The sequence below is a fragment of the Falco biarmicus genome, chromosome 5, assembly GCF_023638135.1.
Source record: "Falco biarmicus isolate bFalBia1 chromosome 5, bFalBia1.pri, whole genome shotgun sequence".
Classification (NCBI taxonomy): domain Eukaryota; kingdom Metazoa; phylum Chordata; class Aves; order Falconiformes; family Falconidae; genus Falco; species Falco biarmicus.
Genome location: NC_079292.1, coordinates 68,445,200 through 68,470,830, shown reverse-complemented (window position 1 = coordinate 68,470,830; position 25,631 = coordinate 68,445,200). Strand labels below are relative to the sequence as shown.

Here is a 25,631-nt window from a genome sequence, read left to right as displayed (position 1 = left end):
ATTTCTGTAATTAAAGCAAATTGACCTGACTTTCAAAAAAGGAATTTCTGTTTAAACTCCAGAAAACAGTCTGAAGTTAGACACTGCCTTACCTACACCCTGCAAAGCCACGCTGTTATTTTAAAAACAATAAAAGAGTGACTCGCATATGCACAGTGGCCATATGAGCGCATCTAACCTTTGAGATTTTCCTCCTTGTATTTTGAACTATGTTGATGGTGTCCGGATGGGATTTACAATAGCTCAAAGCTACTATTGTTCACACTACATTAAATCTACAATATATGCAATGAGATACCACAATATTTTCACTTGGAACTTCTATTAACCCACAACTTGACTGTATTTAATGAAATATGTAGTGCTCACAGAGTTGATTTATATGCATCACTATTTACAGTGCAGGTTTATAAAAGAGGAAAAAGCACCCCAAGGAACTCACAGTTCTTTTGACTTTAACAGAAAATAAAAAGTGCCTGATTTGGTTTAGCTCAGTAACACCCCTGGAAGCCCCAGAATCTTATAGCTGGATTAGGGATGGCGACAGGAATCACTGATGCAGCTGAAATAGCCAGCATAGGAAACGTACTATTGCTACTAATCCTGAGCCAAAACACTCCTGCATATTTTAAAACAAAAATCACAGTTCTATTTATAGTCTTATTTATGTTTGTTGTGTATAGAAGTATACAGAAACAATAAAAAAGTCACGCTGAAGACCTGGAAATCTGTTTTGGTCAATGTTGTTCTAGAAATGTCTAGTGGACAATTCATACACCCATGGGAAAATCACACAGATTCTCTTGAACAGATAAACCTTTACTTCTGACAGAACTTCTGAATGTATTTAATTATACAAGGCATACATTAGAAGTTAGAATATAGTAGAAGAGCAGTGTTTTGTACTGGAAAAGGCATACAGAATTAGCTAGCAGAAGGCAGTATATTGGTGCCCTTACAGCTATCTTACAAGCAACATGTTCTACAGGTTAGTAAAAATAAAACCATTGCTCTCTCCATTCCTCTACTAGTTTAACATTGGGTTAGCTGAGTAATTATTTCCAGAAAAAAAGCATAATTCTTGTTATTCTTTTAGATGAGATGATCTGCATGCAGGTTATGGTAAAAACAAGCTTTTCCCAAAGCAACATCCTCTGGGCAGTAAAGAACATGGTGCACTAATGACTTCCAAGAGATTATTTTGTGCTGCACCTGCTCTCTAAGTGTGTTCGCAATAATGAACTAGCAAGCTGAGAAAAGACAAGAAGGGCATTCATTCACTAGTGCTAGGATTGTGTAAGCCTGAAAAACTTACACATTTTAGTACTCTCTGTACGTACGCCAAGATGCCTACTGATGAGATCTTTCGTGGCAATTCCTGTAAGAATGCTGGAATCTATTAATAGAAAAAAAAACCACCAAACAACCAACAACAAAACCTGTGCATTCTTAACACTGAAGCTATATGGTACATTTTTCACATTCTCCCTTGAAAGAGGTCTCATTTCCTTTTGTCATCTAGAAAACTATGTTCCAAGAACTACCAAAGGGATCACTTACACTAAACCCAGTCCCCGGAAAACATATCCAGAAGAAAAAAAAAATCTTCTGTGGAAAGGCATGGAAACAAGAGCACAGTGTAGCTAATTTCTCAGGAAGTTAATGACTGGACCTCCTTTTCCCAACTCCTCCCTACAACATTAATAGTCTTAGAAATTACCAAGTGGAACAAAACCCTTTAACACCACCTGGTGTACTTTTCAGCAGTTGGTCTTGCTTCCAGGCCTGTCATGGCTCATTAAGATAGTATAGTACTTTCTCTCTGCAAGACTGTTCTTGGGGACCATAGAATTCAAGATAAAATGCGATATGGAGGTTATATCGCAAGACAGAAGAGGACTGTGACATATTGTGCCAAGATTTTATTATCTGAAAAAGCCACAGAAGAAAAAGTGTTTTGGAGGCAGGTGAAGAGCAAAACCAAACCAGTTACAAAAGATAAATGTAACTTCCCAATACTTAAACAGAGTAAACCACAACAATGTAATTCAGTGTATGCTCATATGGGGCTCCTTATTTATGTAGGCTTTGCTAAAGGTTACCTTCCTTGCTTTGCTGTTTGTCTTTCTGTGAAACTTCAAGATTTGAGTTTAATAGCTCTCTCACTTGTGTGAATCATTTGACCAAACAGTCTTGCACTGCTGCCCGTAAACGGGTTAAGCTTTTCTCCTCATTTCCATGATTCAGGACATCTACTGTGGCTTGCACTGCAAAGGACACGGCAGGCTGTCTAATGCTGCCACAGCACTGAGGGTCTCCGAGTGCTCAAAGGCTCACGGATAACGCAGAAGGACAGAAAGGGTAACCGGCTTCATTCCTTAATTGCCAAGAGAAAAGAAGTGCAAGAGATGATGTTTTCTCTCAAGCTTTCACCTGAATTAAAAAATAACAGCAGAAGCCACTGAATTTGAAGGTATCCAAGATCTACAATTAGATTTATGAGAAGCCTAACGTTTCACTACAGTAAGGAGAAGTGTAGAGTTTAAAAAAAAAAATATATTTCTGGCCTTTCAATAAACTTTAGCCTTAACAGACACAAAATACATCTGCATGCTGTATTTCAGCCTTCCTATCTGATTCTGTGTGATTCACTTGGAGATTAACGGCAGTTCCAGGGTTAGTTTATTTCCAGTTATTTAAATGTCATGTCTGTATTGTTCAGTAATTAGAAATGGATAATTTTTCACTTTTCAGACTACTACAACTGAACTTCTGATAACTTAAACTCAAAATGTAACTGGGGGACCATATATAATTAAAAGAAACATATATAATAATTATATATAATTTATACTTGAAAATTAAAAAGGAAAAAACAATGGTAATAGGATATTGTTGCGTTCATTTCCACTGTGTGCCCTGAATATTTATTTTAAAGAAAAAAACCACCCATAAGCTTATAGAAAAAAAAGAAAAAGTGACTGACACAGATGCACTTGTTCAGCTTTGCCCCAGACAGTAAATCATATGGACCTGGAGTGCCCCCTGTGGGATTTTAGCTTATTTAATTTCACACTGACTAATTATAAGAGGCATTTTGGTACCATTGTTGCAATCACATGACAGCCTGATACACCAAGTGGCCAACAGACATTATAGCCCAGTTCAATATGATGAAGAGTCTGCACTGGGCCTAGCAAGCCATACCTCGCAGGTGCAAGGTTAAGATGTTACTGCTTTGCAGCACTGACAACAAATGCAAAGTGACTTCAAACTACTGACACAGTTGTTTATACATGTAGAACATGTATGTACTTCTGCAGCTAGGAATCACTTCTCCTCTGGAGAACTGCTGTTAAACCGCAGGCATAAACCATAATTTCTCTAATGACAAAAAAGAGAAAAAAAATTCTTTCATTTCCAACAGGACAATTTCTGATGAGCTGACAATTTATTATTGGATGGATATTGATAAGTGGTGGGTTTTTTGTGCTCTGGTTCTGTTCACCATGGGTACACATAACCTGAAATATTTTTGTTTGGTTGAACTTCGAAATTACTTCATACCTCATTTTGGACCAACTGAAATACTTTTCTGGCAAATAAACCGTGTGCCAATTAATCAGTTTCTTTTGGACTACTTTCAATTTCAACTCATACTCTACCTCCAGATAATACTGCTTTATTGCTGAGAGGATGAACTCTTAAAAGACAAACAACCTCAACTTCCACTGGCTTAATTTTTAGTTGTGAGTGTTCATGTGTATTTTTCTTATCTGATAGCCAGAAAATGAACATGTGGACTTATCAACCATCTACCAAATATTTTTAAGTGTCTTGCATATCATGCAGGAAAACTGTAGCAGAGATAAGGATGAACAGTCTTCCTGCACAAAACTGCCCAGGTTGGCATTTTATTTTGAATAGTAGCCCTCATGTAGCTCTCAGCAGGCCTTCCAAGTCTGAGATGAAATAAGGAAGGAATACAATAAACAGCTTCATTAAGTTACACAGGCCTGGTTCATCTCTGATCACCGCTTACACTCTGGTTCAAACAAAACAGTATCTGTGGGATGTATCCATGTAATTAGAGACTACTGTGATAAATATTCAAAAGACCACTCATGTAAAGTCACATAAGAAATCAAAAGAATTTTTTTGACAGCTTGATTTTGAATCATAAATTATGTTCTGTTATAACAATTCATTCGTCTGTAATATCCTTGATTACTTTTAAAGAAAAAAGACGATAGTAAATTATTCTCTGACAAGTAATAATCTTTCTGTTGTGTGCCAGCAGGATGAAGGATTCAACTCTGAAGCGCCAACTACATTATGTAAGTCTGCATCCCTTGAATTATAGGGCTAGCAGCAATTGCAATTAGCAAGAGAAGGCATAATTCAGGAAAGGGCTGTTGGACAGTTTTCCAGGTCTGAAAGAACAGATTGAGAAATGCTCCAACTGGGACTATTCAACGCCAAAGCAGATGACTAGGAAGAACCTTCTGGTCCTTCTGACCATAACAAAAGGCCTAGTAAAAAAAAAAAAGTAAAAGTAAAAACCATCTCTGCTCTACATGCAGACACAGTGTCTGTTCCCCTTCCCTATAAGTGCAGTGTCTGCTGCTACAGTTTTGGCAATTGCATGAGCTCGGCCCTAGATTAGACTGTTTGTGCTCAGTTATTTTCACACACTGCCAAAATTCGCTGACAACACCAGGAGAAAAAAAAAGGAAAGGAAAACTGGTGATTTTCAACAGTTTATAACTCAGCTCAGCCTAAGCAGGTTTTTATAGGACAAAGAACAGAGATTTCTCTGTAGACAGCACTTTATTCCTGCCTAATTTAAAAGATTTGCTGTGAATGATGGAAACATTAGAACTTCTTAAAAGAAAACATAACAAAACAAAAATCCTAGCAGTTCACTAGTACTTTTTTACAGTAGATCAGGTTTGGTGATATAAATAGAGAGACCATTATCTACCTCTCTCATAATTATTTACAACAAAGTTTTTTTTTAAAGAAAATGAAAATATTAGACTTAAAGGAAGAGGGCTTCAAAATTCATAGTATTTCTTTAAGGAGTAAAGTTTCTTCCTTGGAATAATTCACACTTGAGCTATTCTAGTGCCACAGTATTCCCTAAGGAGTGTGAAATGATCTTCTCAGGGTTACAGAGTCAGTAGTAAACATAAGTTCTACTCTAAGAAACAGTATTTTAAATACATACTTTCACTAACATGATATCTAACAACTTCCTATTAAAACCCAGAGTTAACTTTCTGGAGTCCTCTTGTTGCTTTAACACTTTCCTTCAGTCCATATCTAGGAACTCCTAACTCAGCATTTCCTAAGCTATTTTACCCGTATGCTCCCCCGCTCCATTAGCTGACTGCAGGGCCCAGGCTGTTAGACTTACACCTCTATCAAATCTCAAATTTGACCAGTGCTGCTCTTGAGTCCCTCAAATTTTTCCCAGTGAAGCATGCCCTAAAACTTGGGAAACAATACTGCTTTACTGTATCTTTGAACAGTATACGTACAACAGCTATTGTTTTCTGTTAATAATATCAAAACCTGCATCACAAAATTGACCACACATTCAATTAATGTTGTTTTTCAGTTCAACAGTAGGAAATGTTTTAACAACAGTTTTGCAAAACTAGAGAACAGATGACAAGAGTGCTTTTCATAAAAGGCATAGGCTGGAAAAGTAGGGCAACAGAGAATATACTGGAATTTCTGTACATAAATACAAGATATTTAATTGACTGGGAGTGCTCAGTAGAGACTTGTTTGCAACAGAGCCTCATGGTGACAGTGAGTTTTTGAAGTTTGGATGCCTTTGGCAGCTTTATAGAACTTTAAGACAGACCAACTATGACTAAAACATGCTCAGCTAGTTAACTATACGGATGTAATGTTTTTTCCATCTTTCTCCCCGTGTGCTGACAGCGTTACCATTCTCTCCAGTGTTCTTCTTCCTTCTGAAGTACAATGGCTCTACCAGTTTATGCAGTTCCTGATACTACATTTCAGTACAACAACTTTCCAACAATAACTTACTCAGCTAAGCGAGATCATCATTTAGAAGTGAGCAGTTACATTAAAGGCTCTAGAGCTATACAATTCCAAATATACTTCAGGATATACTGTACACTACGTGTATATTTTAATGAGAAGGCTTGGCAGAGCAGTTTGGCAGAAGAAAGCACTGCCAAGTGATTGGATATGGGATATATCTCCAGTTGCTTTGGATTCCCACATCACCTTAAGAGCTATTCTTCCCATCCCCCAATACACCAACTCTTAAGGCAGTCAAATTTATAGCTCAATAAAATTTTTTTATTAAAAATAAAAAGTGTGGCTTTTAAGTACTGCAGTCTTCCAACATCCTTATGCCAGGTCTAGATCAGACTGTTGTAGCTGAATATAAAGCTAGGGAGGCTTGGCCCACTTTATACAGCACGCCTAAGTTAGAGTTTCAAGATCTAAGCCACCTCTCTTTCCATTTTGTAACAGCTGTTTTTCTACCCTTTCATATAAAAAAAAAAAAAAAAAAGGAAAGAGACTAGTGTAGAAAAGTTAAATAAATAAATAATAGCTCACAAAACCACAGTGGAGGAACCACTGCTGGTCCTGCCAATAAAAATGTTCCTTCTCTTCAGGGCTGGCTAAACAACTGAAAGTGTTTCTAATGAACTGCTGGCAGCGCTATCCATCATTGCACTAAATGGATTCACGTCTTCCTAAACAAAGGATAACTATTTATCTATAATGTACGGTCAGAAATTAGGAAGTATTTAAGCCTCAGAAGTCTAATTCCTCACTTTTCCTCACCTCCTCAAAGCTGCTTTTTGTTCAGGCCTCCCTCCTTCAGCAAAGATGATGAGAGAAATCTGACTGATAGAGAACTTCAGACTCTGTTCCACTGTTAATGAATCATTTGCATAAGTTTGAAAAATACTTTAGCAGACGAGACATATGCAGTCTGACTTCAGCACTACAACCAACTGACGTTATGTTTATCTTGTCCCCCATTTTTTTTTTTTTGGTCATGTTACACCGACTTGTGTCTTACCTTAAGGTAGATAATAGACTACTCAAAGCAAGATGGCACATTCATAAGACAGGCAAAACAATGTCCCAGTAATTGTTAGGATCTTTGAAGATGCTATTGTGCAAATAATAGTAAGGAATCAGAAGGAAGAAATGTTGCTGAGTTCTAACAAAAGCATGAAAGTCATGTAGGTAATCCCTGGTCAGAAGTCACTTCTGAAGGTATATAGATATCTACCACCTGTAGAGATGTATTCAAGCAGTGGCTGTCTTCAGAACACCAGGGATCAGGGGCGAACTCAGAGATATCAATAAAACATGCCTACAAATAAGGTAAAGAAACACTTACTTCATTTCCAGAACTTCCTCCAAATGTTTCCTTCTTTCAGCTCGTAGGTTGGTCAAATGGGTTTCCTTCTCAGCCAAAGACTGTTGTGTAGAGGACAATTTTGCTTTCATTGACTCCAGCTCCTGCTTAACCTTCTCCATGGCCATCATCAGCTCTTCTACCTAAAACATTTGGGGGAAGACAGGAGGAGAGAAAAACAGTGTAATCAACTGGAACTTAATAAATGTCACAACTAAATTGGAGCACAAAGGTTACCAGTGTATGTACACTGCGTAACACTTCTGTAGACTGGAAACACCATCTAGTGCCGGGGACAGTACCTCAGTGCTTAATTGAAGTAACATTACAGTCTGTGAATTATCATAAGTCTGGTCACTGGAACATTACCATTATAATACCAAATCAAAAATCTCCAACTCTTTGGTATTTCTATTTTAGAAAACGTACCACAAAGATAAAAGGATGGCCTGTATGTGTTAGAATTAGCCCACAAAAACACTAGGTATTAAAGAAAATACATTGATAATACACCAAATGGATAAAAAACTTTCTCTGTAAATGATGCCTAGTGAGAAACTACATAGGCACTTTAAGAATGAAGGCAAGCTTTCCAAAACAGGGAGAGCACTGGATTCCCATGAAGATGTAAGTAAGGTTACCTCCCTCAAAGTATCAGTTGAAAATACTTATAGGAATGTTTTGTGATTTAGAAACATAAAAGACATTCAAAGTGTTGCTGATGGCAGACAAGTACAGCAGAAAAATGCTCATATCTTTGGCAAATGGGAAAGGTTCAGAATTAACACGATTGTACATTCTAGTATAGATATTACACAGATGAACACGGTCATATTTTATTTTGCACTCAGAGCAGGTTCTGTATCAGTTAAAATTTATCACTAATTAACATGCAAAACCACAATGAATGCTCAAGTATAGCTACATGTAAAATACAAAAACCTCTGGGTATTAATTTAATAATTTTATAGTAATGCTCAATGGTACACATTACTTTTACTGACTTCTTCCATACAGATTTTGTCTTTCTATCACAATCAAGTGTTCATTAACAGCCTTATAATGTGCTTCAAATGGGAGAAACTCAGATGCTACTGTTGCCACAGATGCTACTGCTCAGATGCTACATAATCAAACATTTGTATAAATTTAGTATGAAAATACAGCACTGCATTGCATTTATATTCCTGCATAACAATCAACCTGTGTTTGACCCTGGAAATGAATTACTGAAATTATATTAAGCTCAATTTGTACTTAACATGATTTTACAAAAAGAGCTGGGTACATCACTCGCTATACAGGTGCTGGAGGATGGAAGGTATGGGACATACCACCCCTTGCTTTAATAAATCCTGTACTCCTAAAGGCAGAGCTAATGACTCAGGACAGAGATGGATAGTAAGATTGGTTTTCATCCTCAATCAGTGACAGAGCAAGAAACACTGCAATTCAGAATTAGCAGATTTATAAAAATCTAGCATAGTCATTATGCAGTGTTTACTGCAGAAATTCCATCTACCTCCACTGAAATGCAGCTGACAAGCACTCTTCTTATACCCAGCAAAGTAAGAAAAATTTTAAATATGTAATTATCAAAAACTATTCAAAACATACAGCCAAGAATTCATCCAGTAATCAAAAAACCAAAGGAAAATCTCAGTGACACACAGGCCCAACTGGCTAGCTTGCATATAATCACCAAACTTTTCCTGTCTTATTAGTGTTTAGTGTGCAAAACAAGATCAGAAACCCTGTCAGCTATTAAAACAAAGAGAAAACTCCATAAAACGAAACAGAGAAATGTATCAGAAAAGAATGCAAAGAAAAACCTGCAGAAACAATGAATAGCAAAAAATACTACTAGGATGGGAACTGATCCCTAGAAAGAGAAAAAAAGCAACATGTTGGGGAAGTGAAGGTGTACTAGTGTATCAGCTTCCAGTATATCAGCTTCTACTTCCTTTAGGATCAGAATTACCTACATAAACATTTCCTTTATAACAGAATAAAAGAGGCACAACAACCACAAAAGCCCTTTGCTTATAACAGAAAACAACCTCAAATAAACAAGCCCTCAGCCAACTGCAACAATCAAAACAGCCTGCGTCAATCTGTCAGTTGCCAAGATAAAACCATCTTTGAAGCAACATTTTTCTATAATCAGGTTTGAAAAACTTTTGACATCCTTCATTCCATCCCCAGTCGCCAAGACTTGTGATGCTAACACTAAAGGACTGGTTTGCTTGATGCAGATCTGCAGCGTAACAGCTCCATGCTGTTTAGAAGACACGAGGCTAAAGGCCAAAGCTCCTAGTACTAGGTGGCCAGATCTAACTCTGCAGGAGAACTTTGTAGTAGCGTAGCAGTTACTGCCGGTACTTAACCTTCTTCTCATTGCTCTGTTTCCTAATTCTTTTAATTCTGAGGTTATGTTCTGTATTTTTCCAGGTTAACATAAAATTGATCTAATCATGGATTAGAATGGCTGGAATGCAAGTGGCTTTTAAACTGCGCCAACAACTTAGTTTACAGAATTATCATTACCTTCCATCCTCTCCAGCAAGTATCATTTGTCATGCAATTTACTAAAGACAAAATCCACCAAAACACTGATGACTGTATTCACAATAAAGACTTCATTGTTCAGATTCATCAAGTTATAGATATTCCATGGGATCATTTCAATTAAACTTCTACAAAAGAAAACATTTTATTTGGCAGTTGATGAATCTTAGTGCAGACCTGTCTGTGTATGTCCCAGTAGGCAGTCCCGTGAGAAATGATACAGGAATATTCACTGGAAGCAAACTGCTTGCAAAGCACATTTAAATTAGCCAATACAAAAAACTTCAAATCTACCCTTGATTTTTTTTCCCCTGAGAGCAGCTGATTACATAATAAAGAAAAAATATTTGCCAAGGACCTGAGTTGATGGCACACTGAGATGTTTACAGAGACATATTGTTGACATTTTCTGAGGTAAGCTTGTGCCCTGCCAGTTAAAACTACAAAGTTTCCATTTTAGAAGGTGTAGAGTTGCTTGCTTCTCTTCTGTCTCTGCTCAAATGGTAGTATAATAAAGCAGAGTGTATCTTTGACTATCCATGACTTACCCGTGATTCATTTTTCTGTAGGCAAACCTGAAAGATCTTCATGTATTCTAAGCAGGATGAATCTGCAGAGAACTTAAATGGAGACCATTTTTTTCATTGTTTTTAGGTCTTACGTGACCTGACCGGGTGACAGCTTATCTTTAAGGAATAACATAAAGCTGAATGAAGTTTCCATTCAAGGACAGAGCTCCTGAGAGATTGAACAAACTATGTGAAAGACTGTAAACTATGTCCATTAGATCAGTATGGAACTCACAGCAGCAGCAAAGGGTAATGTCAACATCGGACAAAGCTTTTACACAGCATGAACATCTCCTTAGAAATTATAAAAGCAAGGTGGCAATACAACTGGAATTCATCTACCATGTCAATGGCAGCCTGTAAAGAAATAGAAGAAATGACAATACCAAAAAAGTGAAGCCTTTTTCAGGAGCCTATCTAACATCTCTAATCTCCCTGCTCCTAAAAACTCTAATTTCAGGCTCCTCTGATGCAACTGTACATCAGAAACCAGGCTGTTGCACAGACATACAGGCATCACATTATCTCCAAGTATGTGGTGTTTCCAGTAAGCTTTTCTGGCCATTGGGTAATGTGAAGCCAGGGACTTCCAAAGAGCTTGGTCAAGTTCCCCAAAAGTCAGTGAAAATATGCAAAATATTAATGAGAATGGGGATCCTACTAACCTCCATACTAGCTCCTGAAAAGATTACTGATGATCAGGCTAGGTAAGCTCAAACTCCCACCTCTAACGTAAGGAGAACTGAAAATTTCTGAGATGTAGTAGATGTGGCATGCCAGGAAGAAGGCTACATCAACTGATGTGGTTAGCTTTCTCTTAAAATCAGCACCCAGGGACTCCAACACCTGAGGTCAATGCAGACAGGCAGGCTAAAGCAGCCTCAAAATCCCCATGTGCTTCAGTGTGTTAAAACAACAACGTAGTGGCAACTACCTTTTTCTTCCCATTGTGAACTTCTTCCTCAGTGACAAAGGATCACCTGAAGAGACCTTTTCTACTGCACAGAAAATTGAAAAAGGCCTCCATAATCCTCTCAAAAAGACAGTTCTGGAGCTTAATCTATTGCTTACACTTTTTCAGAGAAGCAGAGCAATTTTGGGTCATCATCCAAGCAACAAATGCATCATGAACGCTGGTAACATGATGTAATTCACTACAGTGGTACTATGCAAATGAAGAGAGGCAATGGACAAGTCATCAATATGGAAAAAAAAAAAAAAAGGAAAATGCTATGCACTTGAAAAAACTCTTGCACGGGCAGAGGACCTACTCTGAAATGGTGACCAATGCAATCCATGTTTATGTGCTGTGTGCATATCAAGAACAAGGAAAAGGCTAAAGAACACCCTCCACAGACACTACAAAGGAAAATTTTCCAGTCTCAAGTGACAGGATATGAATCCATCCATAGTTCAAATGTATATGACTGGCTTAAATAATATTTATTAAGGATAGCAAATCACTGGTAAACTATATAAAAATATTTTATGTTATTGTTAGATAAGGCTTTTCCCTACCTGTAGATTAATAATCTTTGCAGAAGAGACTGCATTTCTCTCTGTTATTCATTTCTTCATAGAGTAGTTTGTGTTGGAAGGGATCTTAAAGATCACCTAGTTTCAGCTTCCCTGCCATGGCAGGGACACCTTCCACTAGACCAGGTTGCTCAGAGTCCCATCCAGCCTGGCCCTGAACACTTCCAACGATGGGGTATCCACAGCGTCTCAGAGGAACCTGTTCCTCACCATGCTCATTGTAAAGAATTTCTTTCTTATGTCCAGTCTAAACTTACCCCTCTTTCAGGTTAAAACCTTTGCCCCTTGTCCTGTCACTACAGGCCTTGGTAAAAAGTCTCTCTCTGTCCATCTTTTAAGACCCCTTTATATACTGCAAGGTTGTAATAAAGTGTCTCCAGAGCCTTCTCTTCTCTGGGCTGAACAACTTAAATTCTCAGCATTTTGTCAGAGAAGAGGTGTTCCAGCCCTCTGGATCACTTTTGTGGCCCTCCTCTGGACCTGCTCTAACAGGTCCATGTCTTTCTTGTGCTGGGGACCCCAGAGCTGGATCCAGTGCTCCAGGTGGGGTCTCACCAGAGCAGGGTAGAGCGGGAGAATCACCTCCACACTGAATACAAAATGATGAAATTTTAGAAAATACAGATACAAATACCAACACAAAAAAGTAATTTTCCATGATCACTATATAAATCAATCACTAGAGATTTTATTTTCAAAACCACCTCAGCAGGCTAACTTGTATATTTGAAATGATTGGCTTTCTAAACATAGACCCTTCTTGTATAAAAAAGAAATTACCATTACAAGACAAAATGTACTTGAAATCTGTACTTTTTTCTCAAAATGAATTAGGCCAGCAAAACAAAAGGTCTTGCAATTACAAGTCAGTAGTAAGAACAGTACAAGGACTGAAAAAAACACAATTAACATTTCTTAAAGTGTCACTCACTCTCTCAGAGGACAGTTTCCTACTTCTCTACAGCTCTTGAGTTTTTAAACTATTTTTCATTTCACTGTGTACATTACTGAAATGATAAAGGGTCTGCAAATTTCTGCATTAGCTTTTACTTAGTTGAACTGATTAGACCACAGGACAGAGAGAATGAAAAGAAAGAGACAGAAAAAAAAAAGACAAAGACAAGAGTTCTGGCTCCATGCAAACTTGTTTGGATCCCAGAAAAATTTCCCAGAACAGATGTTAAGACATGGAAAAAGCACAGGCCAGACTTGGGACTTAAGCATGTAATTTAACTGCCTCAAGTAACATATTACAGAGAGAAAGCATTGAGTCTGACATAACTTGGATTGCCAGCAGGACCAGATGGTTTGCTTAAATCACAAGCTAATAAACCTTTACACAAAATAAGAGGGAAATGAATTATGGTTTCATCATAGCCCCATTTTCGTTAAAGCAGTAGGGTGGCTTTAGGTACTCTTAAAGACTATATCCAAGACACTTAACTAAATTCTTGGCTATTCTGAATTAAGGGAACAAATTCTTGTAGATATTGGGAAAGCTGTTAGGCATAGCTTCTTGAGAGCTAAAAATATCAGAGAAACAAGTAAGCAGTAAGAAGAAACACCACCATCACCCCCACTCCCTGCCCCGATAAAATTAAAACGTAATTTCTGGTCTGTAAGGTAAGGACAGTTCTCAAGTAGAAAAGATGAAAGCTCTGCCACACTGACAGCAGCAGGGTATAAAGCAGAATGGCTCTGCCTCACCACACAGGCTGGAGGCTCTGGCTCCCGTTCAAGCCCCTCTTATTCACCACCGTGCATGAGTATGCATATGCCTGTAGGTGGACAGAGGAATCAGAGGAATGCATCATGGCTACTGGCTTCTCTACTACGACAATGTCACCACCACTAACCCTTTTGAAGGAGATATGTAAGGGGTTAAGATCCTTAACTTTTATTTTTATTCTGTAATTGTTGGCACTATAAAGATATACTAAGGTGAACAGATGTTCACCTGAAGAGACTGTTCTTCTGTACACCATACATATCAACCTATATAACTGCTTCACCTGTTCTGTGTGGCCACAGTTAATGAACATTGCCATAAGCTCCTATGCAGACAGATGAAAAATTCCTTCTTTCTCCACAAGCTGGAATTCCTTAGTTATAGATCCTATCTAAGGACACTTTGAAATAAACATAGCAGAATACTGCGCAACAATTTAGATATTTCTATACACCACATTTACCTCCATCTCAAAGACGATGCCAGATTTACAGTGCCCCTTTTGTGAAGGTCAACTGTGTATAATACTAGAGGACTATGGCAAACTGCACACAGAGGAGTTCTGTTTTGTTCACAATAAATAGGGGAGTTGGTGTCAAAGCTGTGAAAGTGGTGGATTATCAGTTCTCCAGCGAAAAAAGCAAGGTCTTCTGATCAGATCATCTGTAATATTCAGCAGTAATTTTAGGGATTAAATTTGTGCTTCTTTACATTAGTGTGTGATTTTCTTAAGCCTTGGTGCCTTTGTTTTTTAGGTTGTTAGGATTTTGTACATTCAGTATCCCTGACAACATTCCGTGTTTTGGTGGCTTCATAGAACTGGCGCCACTGTCCCTTTCTTACAGTATTAATTGGGAAAAGGAGAGGATAAAGATAAAGTGAGAGAACAAAAGATTGGTCTGAAAAGCTGCAGGATACTGTAGCTGAATGTAAATTTTCTTACCACTGTGAAAGTGTGATACTTAGGCAGCTGCTGTCTCTTTGTTTCCATGAGTTGGTCTCTCATATAAAAAAAGCATCTGACAAAGAAGAGGAGTTAATGCTCTGCATTGCTCCTTACTGTCTCCACTGATGGCTCCAGGCAATGAAGAGCATTAGTATTAGACTGATCAGATCTGACACTACCATGTTACTCCTGCAGAACCCACACGATAGAAATACAGGAGTCTTTGTCAGGGAGTACGTTACTTGAGTACCAATCAAGAGTGCTTTTTGCTCATAGAGCACTGAGCTTTTGTATGGAGGGGGAATCAACATCCACAGATGTTTAGGAAAGAGAAAACTCCTGAGCTGCCAGACTTCAGGACTGAGTAAGTCACAGCTGTGTCCTGTTAGGATGTTTGAAGGTAGCTTTGACAGTTTATCTCCTAAATGAGGGCCATAAGCCATATAAATAAGCAACAGCCTACTGCTGGGAGAAGAGCTCTTGAAAAGGAAGTAATAATTATCTCTGCTTAACACATACAAAATATTTGAGTCAGACCTGGAAAAAATAAGTGAAAAACTGAATTCTGATTTCTACTGAGGACAGAAACCTGTTGTAGTCTCAGGTATCTGAAGATTATAACAAATTACAATTTTATTTCTGCATTTCCCTCAAGTGGAACCATTACCCAAGGAAATATTCTCATTATGGTTTTTAACCTTCGCAACCATGCCAATGGAAGCTGTCCTGTTTTACTTCACATGGATCTATAGTCTCAGGAAACTGTCTTGTGTTTATCTTCTGTGGCTAGCAATAAATCTCTCCAGCCTCTTGGGAACACAGCAGCCATCACCAGGGATAACAAACAATCTTGCAAAAATTACCTTCTAAAAATCTCTTCAGAGGCAGAGAGACTAAAATATTGCACATTTAGCATATTCTGCACAATTTTGCACACACTCATTTAGCACAGCTTATTACATGTAAACAAAAAGCTCTAGAACTATGCCTAATTCATGGTACTCCAGCCACAACTCTAACCATAGGTATCTTCAAAGTAACTCAAACTTTCTTAGGGTACATCTATGCTGTGATTGCTGCAAAGGCAGCAGTAGCAACTGGGCCAGAGGAAGCCTGTCAGCTCAGACTAATTGCCCTGGGATTTCAGCAGTTTTTCACAAGCCTTCTTTAGGCCATGCTGATTTCCATTTGCTGGATTTTAGACAGTTTCAGGTTACCTAGGATATGTCACATGGCAGGCAGTTTAGATACAACTAAATAATATTCATAGTAAATATTTAATACTGTGCTATGTATGTACCATAGCATAGATTGTCAATTTATATAGCACAAATTGATTTTCCAAAGAGGAGAGACTCTGGGATTATGTATTAACTCACTACAAGTAGTGAAAAAATGGTATGCTAATTCCACATACAACTTTAACACTCTTTTCCTAAAAGACATTAAGGATCATGGGCATAAATACATGAAAAAACAGTTATTATGTGAAAGCACATGCATTGCCACATGAAGGTTGAACATGTGGCTAACTGAAGAAGTACAGTCTCACTGACAAGCTCAGGAAAGTTTCCACCCCTACCAACACGTGGAAGCAAATCTTCAGCATTGTAGTTAACAGAAAGCAAACAGCAGAACCTAACCACAATAATTAAAAAGGAATCCCACCATACTGAGCCAACTGAACTCAGGCTAAAATTCAGTGAAGGCTTTGAAGCAATCTGATGCTAAACAGCAGTACAGCAAAGTCTGGAAGCTTTTGTGTGAGTAGGAAACCTTTCAGAAGAGGCACCTTTAATTTAATGAGCCTCAAGTTCATACTCTTTTGTGTTCTATGTAGAAGAATGGTCTGGAAAGGAATACAATTTCTTTTCTTGCACTTCATCAGTTTCTGGGGGAAAATTACTTATGTCAGAGAAAAAGAGTATATATTTTTAAAATTATTAATCTAATGTACAAGTCTAATGAACTACTCTAATGCTCTAATGTAGATATTATTGGATCATACTTGCATCTAAGATGACAGTTAAAGAACACAACTGGAAAATGGAAAAGAAATTCCAAATGAAAAAAGCACAGGACTAAACAAATATTAATAGAAGTATTTGCTTGGGTCCTTACAATTCCAAGCAAACATTAATGTAATCAAATCTGTAAGACTGATTTTCTCTTGAGCCACAACAAATAAGATACTGTCTAGAGTATTTGAGAAAATAATATAACAGGTAGATACCAAGACAGAGCTTTGTCTAGAATACTTGACTATAATAAAAGGCATAATGTGAAATCAGTATTTATCTGTTAAACAATAAAAAGGGATAACAATCCAGACAAAATGATCTTAAAATCAGCATTTGTACCAAATTTCTATATAACAGTTTCCATCGGTACTTCTCATTTCATTAAATGAAAAGCTGACTTATATGGGGAAATGCTCAATGTATATTTTGAACAGAGGTTAATTATGCTCTCTAATCCTCAGTTCTCCTAGAAGTCATCAAATTTTGCCCACTTTGCAATCTTAAATGAGTGCAATAAAAACAAACAAAACCAAAGTCACCATCCTTGGAGGTATTTAAAAGATGTGTAGATATGGTGCTTTGGGACATGGTTTAGTGGTGGACTTGGCAGTGCTAGTTTAATGGTTGGACTCCATGATCTTAAAGATCTTTTCCAGCCTAAACAATTCTATGATTCCAAAACATTTAGAAGTTTTTTTCCCCTATAATATTAGAAAAAGATCTCTGTCTCAAAGTCTTTGGGCATGATTTTCTATTCATCATTTTTTTTCCTATTCATTCTTCTTTACTGGAGGCAAAAAAAAGTCTCCCACACCCTCAACCTGGCACAGCTGAACACATCTAAGACAGAAAAGAGTAAAAATTCCACTGTTACACCTCTCCAATGGTATGTTACTGAATACAGAAATAATTATACACAACATGACCCTTCCCGTCCAAGCAGTGTGACTCAATACAAATCTGTGTATTTTTAAAGGAAGAGGCTACATAATCCATTTTGATACCTGGGAAGAAGTAGTAACTTTAGGAAGAAGCAGTGCTTCTAAAAATGGCTGGAAACATATTAATTGACAACGACACAGCGCACAGTCAATGTGCTTTAACTAGCCAAATGCTTTCTCTAACCAAAGGAACAGAATCACACCAAAGAATGAAAAATATATCTATCTTGAACAACAATAGGAAGACTATACTTCAGGCTGACAACTGACTTAGCTGTTAAAAAATTGTATCAGTAAAAGAAATTGAAATACAAGTTTTAGCACAGATTTTTTACTTGATATGAATTAAATACACAAATGACTTCGTACATGTATGTATAGACATACATTCAAAAATCAAAATGAGTTTGGCAGACTTTTATAGAAAGGAGCTTTGAAGAAAATATTCAAGAGATGTTCAGCCACAGAGAACATAAAGTGCTTAGAAAAATCAGTGAGAACCAATAAGACTACAGCACCTTCACCCCTGAACCATACCCTGGTGATCTTCATTCTCTTGGTTTATCAGACTTCTCATTAGGAGATACAGAAGAAGAGACAAAAATATTCATTAAAAGCAAACTGCCCAGCACCTGTTACAGAGCAGTCAGAATTCTGAGATTTCTATGGTGCTCAAAACACACCTATAGGTAGGTGGTTCAAAAGAAATTCCACTTTATATTTTCCATTTACAGGGACCTGTAGGAAGTAAATTAATGTGTCAGAATTTGTAAATACACTCAACATATTTTAAAAAATACTTTAGATCTATTACAGTAATAGAATGGTTACTGAAAAAATGGCATGTGTTTTAGTTTATTTTGCATTTTTAGAAGGTACTTCATAGAAAGGATCCAATATATCATAATTCTGTTGTAAATGTAGCTCCTACTTTATAGACAATGTAGCCTAAGTAAAGTAACCTAGAAAGTGAAAACAGGACCAGAATGGTGGTCTGATGAAAGTGCAAATGAGAGGTATCATTCAAAACTTGGCTAGAATTTCTGTACAGTAATTTACAGGTAAGAGACAAAAGGCTCTTTGAGGCTGTACTCTACATTCAAACCTCTGCAGACTCTGCACTTACAACAGGGAAATTCTGGTCAACAGGAGACGGGAAAAAGGAGAGGTGAAGGAGGTTCTAGTTGAATTATTAAGCTATTTCATATTTATTTCTCCTTAATAAACAGATACGTATTTTGAAGTAGGCATATGTGATAGAGATTCTCAGGAGTCTTGTTCGACTCATTTTACATGTAATATGTATCTGAGAGAATATTAAATCCTGCTGAAATAACTTATAAAGACAGTGGAAGAAAGGAATTAGTATTAAAAAATACATTTAAACAATACATTACTATTACAATATTCAGTCTTTTTTTTTTCTAAAGTAAAGCAGAGAAAACTGCCCTGTGTAGGATAAAAAGACACAATGTATGAACATAGATATAGCTATTTACAGGTCTACATACTTAACCTCTTTAAAATTAAACAAACTTCTATTTCAGTTTATTCCACAACAAGGGCCTTATACTTTCATGAAGATCAAAACACATTTCCAGAATTGCCCTGGAATGGTGCTGGTTATGACTAAATTGATACAGAAGAAAACCTCCTGCCTCATGCTGCCGAAGAAGGGATGGTAAGATGCACCAGGACAGTGAAAGAACATTTGTGAGCAAGACTGGGCCTTCTGTCAAAGACCTCCAGCAGTTTTTTCCTAGGGAAGTAAAACTACCATTGCATTTTTGAGCAGGGAAAAACTATTATTTGATTTATTCCCCCCACCCCCCCGAGGAACATAACAATAGCTTTACTAAAGTAAACTCAGATTTGGTTAATTCAGAAAATGTGCCTGAATCCACATTTGGTTTTGCCATCTCTAATAGAAAGAATTTTGTGATAGAAGTGTTTATCTGAGAAATCCTAACTTCAGCTTTATGGAGAGTACTTAAAAAGAAGTCTCCATACACCTTCCGACCTTCTACTTAGAGGGCTGAACTAGTGGGATCAGCCACAGTAGTACATAACTCCACAGCTGTAAAGAATTTACAGTAATATTTACATACAAGATTCAGCAGGTGCACCAACAAAACCCGGTGAATATGTTAGAAAGAACGAACTTGAAGAACTTTGTAAGACTCCACAGTTAATATATGCTTCCAGGATATTTTGAAACATTGGGTTAAAGAGAGCAAAATTTCAATCTGAAACGGGTATCTGAGAACCATGAAATCCCGAGTAGCTTCATGGACACTGTAATTCAAATCTGAAGCCTGTAAAATAGCAGGAAACCATAAATCATGAGATGATGGAGGGCAGGATTACACAGCACAGGACTACGAAAACAACATTAAATACTGGGGCAGAGGTACACACAAATGAGATGTCCTCATACCTTGAACCACTTAAAGCCAAAATGGTTGACCTCATGCATTGATTCATTAAACAGCTTCAGACAGGCAGTGAAGTGGCAGAATGGTAGAAAAAAAGATAAACATAAGAGAGGAAAGAAAAAGCATGCAGTTAAAAGCAAATTATAATCAGTTTGGACTACATTAACATTTTAAAAATCACACATATCACTCATACGTGGTCTAAGAATGTTCCTAACCTGTCATTGTTTGTAGAAATCAAAGGATTGGCCGTTACTATTGTGTATAAAAGTGCCCCTTGCATTTTAAAACTCTAAAGCTATCTAAAGGTGTATTTCATAATTCTACAAAAAACCTCCACAGAACATAATAAAACAAAGACAGCATTCTTTTAAAGTGACTGAAGGAATATGAATGGAAAAACATTTGAAGGAAAGTCTCCTCCCTACCTTGGAAAAAAAGCGACTTGCCATTGCTCTATTACTTGACTGTATTTAATTGATACCAAAACAAAACCCTATTGGACAAAATGGGGCACAGCAGCTCTCCCAGTGCTGACTGGAAGAAGAGACTTCAGTTGCTTTTCCTTCATGCTGCCTTGTTGGTCGTATTTTAAAAACCATAACTGGTCAGAGCTGGCAGTCCTGTTGGAGTGGGACACTGCTGTCAATCAGTGATGGTATAGACTCTTCCCTCTTCTGATCCTGCTGTTTTCAATCTGTCCTTCTTTCTCCTCCTCACTTCTGTTCACACTACTACATCCAAATTAATTTCTTTTTCACAGTGCTGTTGCCCACCATATTCTACCATTTTCCCCCCACAAATTTTACTCCTCTTTAATTCTCTTCCTCTCCTCTCAATCTCTCTCACTGGTCCTTATGGCTCACTGACCCTCAGGCTTCACATTTACATGCCTTGCTTCACCTTTCAGATTGTAGACTCAATTCCAACTCTCTGTTCACTGGCTATTTCCCTTTTTCACCAGGCTCTGACCAGCTGATCTCATTCTGTGCCTTTCATCAGGCTTTGCTGGTGAATCCTTTTTAAAAGCCTCTTTACTGCCATACCTGAAATTTGTGCATATTCCCAAAGCACTATTTTCTTTCCATATTCTTGTTTTAGGATGCCTTATGTATAAATAAAACCTCATTTCTATGACAACATTTTCCCATTTTACTAACCCAGACTTATCTCTTCTCCCCTCCACAATACACTTGCTGCCAACAGCTCACAGTGGAGAGTCATCTATGAGGAGTTCATGCTCAACACACTAAAAAAAAGTCTTCCTTCCCATCCTGTGACTGAAATCTTCCTTACTACTTACTTTGTTTTCATCTAGGACAGATCTTTCATGTTTTTGTTAGTCTTGACAGTATCTTTGACTCAATCCTCCATTAAAGTTTACTTTTAAAAACTTGCAGAAATTAATTTACGGAATATCTCTAATATAAGACTCTTCTGACTGCATCTATATAACTGAACTTCTCTGGTAGGATTTCTTCTGTGTCTGGATCTATGCAAAAGTCTTTCTTGTGCAGGTTGTGCCCATCTGTGCAGGAATTTTGTCTGTAGCTTTGGTCATGTTAATGCTACTAGCATGCCTCTTTGCTAGTGAATCAAATGTAAGCTACTCATCCTTTGGAAACTCTGCCCATCTTTCCATACTGAGATGGCCTGTGATCATCCTCTAATACAAGCCTTCATTATGTGTATAAAATTTGTAGATGCTCATCTCTGTGTTTACTTCCCTCACTTCAGATACTTCTAGCCCCTACAAAATTAACACACTCTACCTCCTTCTAAACCTTCCCTCAAAAAATTCAGTAAGCCTCATGCATTTTGTTCTACGTTTTGAGCAGGCATCACAAAATGGTGAGTTCTGTGGGCTTCTAGGTGCTCAAAGAACATAAAAATTGTCACTGTGTCTTGTAACAAAGAAATCAAAACATTATGACATCCTAGGCATCAAATCACATACCATTTTATTTTCCTTTGCCTCTCAGCATAGAACCTGCTGCTTTCTGAGATACATATTTTCCTTTCAAGAAGGTCTAAACTTTGATGTGGTCTACACTACCTAGTTAACATTTCTATTTCATGCAATTTTTTTAAAGGCTACAAGATGTTTGGAAAGAAGGCATTCTTGAAAGTGAATTCCATAACAATGTCTAAGATCTTAGGGTACAGCACCCAGAATTATCCTCAATACATCTACCAGCAAACAGCTAAGCTTGACTCTAGCCTGAAGAGAAATAGTTGCTTTCTTCCTGAAAACCTGGATTATTACTAAGATACTTGCATGTTCTTTTTTGTTAAAGTATGCGACACAAGAACACATGTTGGAAAAAAACTCTTAAAACATTTTAAAGTGCACTCAGAACTTTTTTAAATAGTCAGAACTATTTTATTCAAATAACAAAGAGAAGGAAATCACTCCATTGCAATGCAACTGACCAAATGCTCCTGTTTGCTAATTACAGTTAAGTAAGGAACAGTGAAAAACACTGAAGAGGCTCACAAAAAGCACAGTAAGAATGCCAGGTTCAGCTTCTACTTCAACAGCTTTATCAAAATCTCATGGAATTTTATTCCCTATTTATGGTATGTTTTCTTGATGATCACTTACCTGAGTTAAAATCAGGCACACAGATGATTCTTCAGAGTATGTCAGTAGCACAGAATCAGTCCATGCACAGAAGTTTATCCTTGTGGCTTCAACACACAAGTGTGTATTTACTGTGTGTATGCTTGGCTCAGGCCAAGGGATTTGTCTCTTTGCCCAGTTGTTTTGCCAGTGCAATGAGACTGTTGCCTATAAACACAACTATCCTAATAACAATAATCATCTTTAAATATGTTCAATGAACAACACAGTGAACCTAAGTATGCTTACACATAGGAAGATAGCTTTGACAGGCAAGACAGATCAGAAGAGTTGCTACTTAATATTGTAAAGCTCAGGATACCTTGTATTTCTTTATAATTTCAAGAAGATCTTACCTATGAAATAATGTTGGAACAGAGATACAGGATCATCAAACAAAACCATCTGTGTTTCACAGTAAAGCAGGGAAAGTAGTACTTTACTGTCTGGTTACCTTCCTAAGAGGACTACCAGTGACTTTATAAGATTGCAGACCTGTTTCTCAGCATTGATCCTGGCTGACTCCTCTTGTGCTAGCACCATTTCCCGCTCTGCAGTTATCTGAACACTTTCTCTGAGTGCCTCTTCCAATTCTTCAATCCGATCATCCTTTTTACGTAGATTGTCCTGGAAAATGATGGGAGACTAGGTGAAGACCACTTGTTTGGAACTATAGCCTTTTAATCAACCAAGTTTTATGTCAACCAAAATGTGTTTCTCCCTCCCAAGGCACAACTGCAGGCAAATTCTCTTCACACAAAGGAAAGGAAGATGAAGTGGTGCAAGAGTAGGAGGAAGACTACAGTAAAGAGAAGGAGAGAGCAAGTAGAGCAGGACCTCAAAGCAAGAGTGCTTGCCCTCCAGGTTGGACATACCACAGTCCTGATTATACAGCATAGATAAGCAAGGGTTGCTGGTAAATAAAGATTAGTAAGCAGCTCCAAAGAAGCATAGAAGCCAGAACTGGTGGGAAGGTAGCAGGCATTCAGTGCTGCCCATTGGCTCACACGTTCACTAGCAGGTGTGGTAAGAACGGAAACAGTGCTGCAGTTTGGAATTTGCCATTTCCAGGTTAAGGGGGAGAGAAGCAAACATTAGCCCAACAGTTTTCCCACTGTTCAGATTAAGTCTTTAAGGAAGTTTTTAATCAAAAATTCTCTAGAAATTATGAAGGGTTCATCTGGGCTGTCTGAATCTCAGACATTCAAGTATCAAGACTCCCTTAGAATTTATTCTTCAATTCAGAGCATCTTCACAGTTGCAAGTTCAGGTGTCCAAAAATATTTTAAAGACCATTGAAGAAAACTGTATTGCTCCTCAGAAAATATAACATTTTATTGGTTTACACAAACACTGTAACTTAGAAAAAATATATACAAAATTAATGGTATTGTTATTTGTAAAGGACACCCTCCTTACTTTAATATTGCTAAGAAAATACATATGTATCTCCTGCTTCTGCTGCAGCAACTTGGACAAAAGACTGCAAAGCAGGCTGTCTTGAGAGGTTCATATTAATGTCTTGGACCATGTCTGCTTAACAAATCCATCAGAAGTTAGCAGCTTGATGGAAGACTTCTGCATTTCTTGTCTTGCAGATGGGTTTAAATTGAAGGGTTCAGATGAGATACTAATGCACATTTAAGTTACCACATGGGCTTTTTAGCCATCTCAGTAGCAGTGGAAGAATCAAAAATGTTTCCCTTTGTTTTTTTGCATCTTGCATTTTGTTAGATTTATTCCTTTGTCTTCTGTCCTTTTGTATTTCAGACTGAAATTTTCCACTGTTTCTCCAACAGTATTTCACACCATATAAAGAATAAGGAGATGACTGACTTGGAAAAAATTTGACCTTGCAAGCTTCATCATGCAAAAATTAGTCATTGGATTTTAAAGAATGAACCTGACTTATTCCTTAATTCCTTCTTTCTAGGACTTGGGATACATCACCAAGGATACTTGCTGTATGAACGCCATTTCTGGCAGTCCCAAAACTGCCGCTTTCAAAGACAGTGTTCCAGCAGAGATGCAAAGCTTTGTATCAGACCAGTGCAAGACCTCTGGCACCACTGCTCTTGTGTAGAGAAAGGCTAGTATTCAACCACTAGCTCAGGCAACAGTATTTGTTATGCTTTGCAGTGAAAGGAGCTTTCTGCTGATGGTTACTTTCCAAAATGGATTCACAGGGCAAGGAATTGCTGATTTCTAAAGAAGCAAATAGAGAGGTCTAAATTTCAAAAATAGGAGTTGCAGAACATGCTTTCATACTTTTTCGAATTTTTCTGAAACACTGATAATATCTTCCAAAACGACTTCATAGTTATGATTAGCCTAACTGAAGACTCATCAAAAAGATGAATAACAAGTTTACAAAAAACCTCAGTACAGAATATTAACCGTGCCAGACAGGAGAAGTATTTACTTGCCTATCTGCATTACACAATACATATTGACTGTACTTCTTGATATATTATTCATGGATAGCCAAGGAAGTGTGGAAGTATAGCTGTCCATTTCAAACAAGAGAAGTGGGAATGGTTCATTTGAACAGTTGCATGTAAAATGGAAACTGCTTTAAAATAAGAATGCAGAATAAAACACTCTCACACATAAGGTATGTCCACTCTTCATCCCAGGTAAACATTTAAGAAGTGAATTCAACACTGTATTAACCTTGACACCATGCAGTACTCTGAACTGTTGAGGGACAGGAGGAAGAGCAATTGGTGGTACCAAAACTGATAAGGCAGTGCCCCATTACCTGCACTTTGAAAATCTATATTCATATATATATAATTACTTTTCCTAAAATAATACACAACCTTTTGCATATATGC

General features: G+C 37.5%; 1 protein-coding gene across 12 annotated transcripts in view; it reads right to left on the bottom strand.

Moving 5' to 3' along the window:
• ERC1 (ELKS/RAB6-interacting/CAST family member 1) overlaps positions 1–25,631 on the bottom strand; it is a 302,175-nt gene that overhangs the window by 97,088 nt on the left and 179,456 nt on the right. For 5 of the 12 annotated variants that reach the window (XM_056340446.1, XM_056340443.1, XM_056340449.1 and 2 more), the window contains 3 exons: positions 23,290–23,421; positions 20,174–20,227; positions 7,409–7,569 (listed from right to left, as the gene is read on the bottom strand). In XM_056340446.1, the coding sequence (XP_056196421.1) occupies positions 7,409–7,569; positions 20,174–20,227; positions 23,290–23,421 (347 nt within the window). The remainder of the gene's footprint in view (positions 1–7,408; positions 7,570–20,173; positions 20,228–23,289; positions 23,422–25,631) is intronic. The other 7 variants (XM_056340448.1, XM_056340450.1, XM_056340447.1 and 4 more) reach the window with 2 other exon arrangements.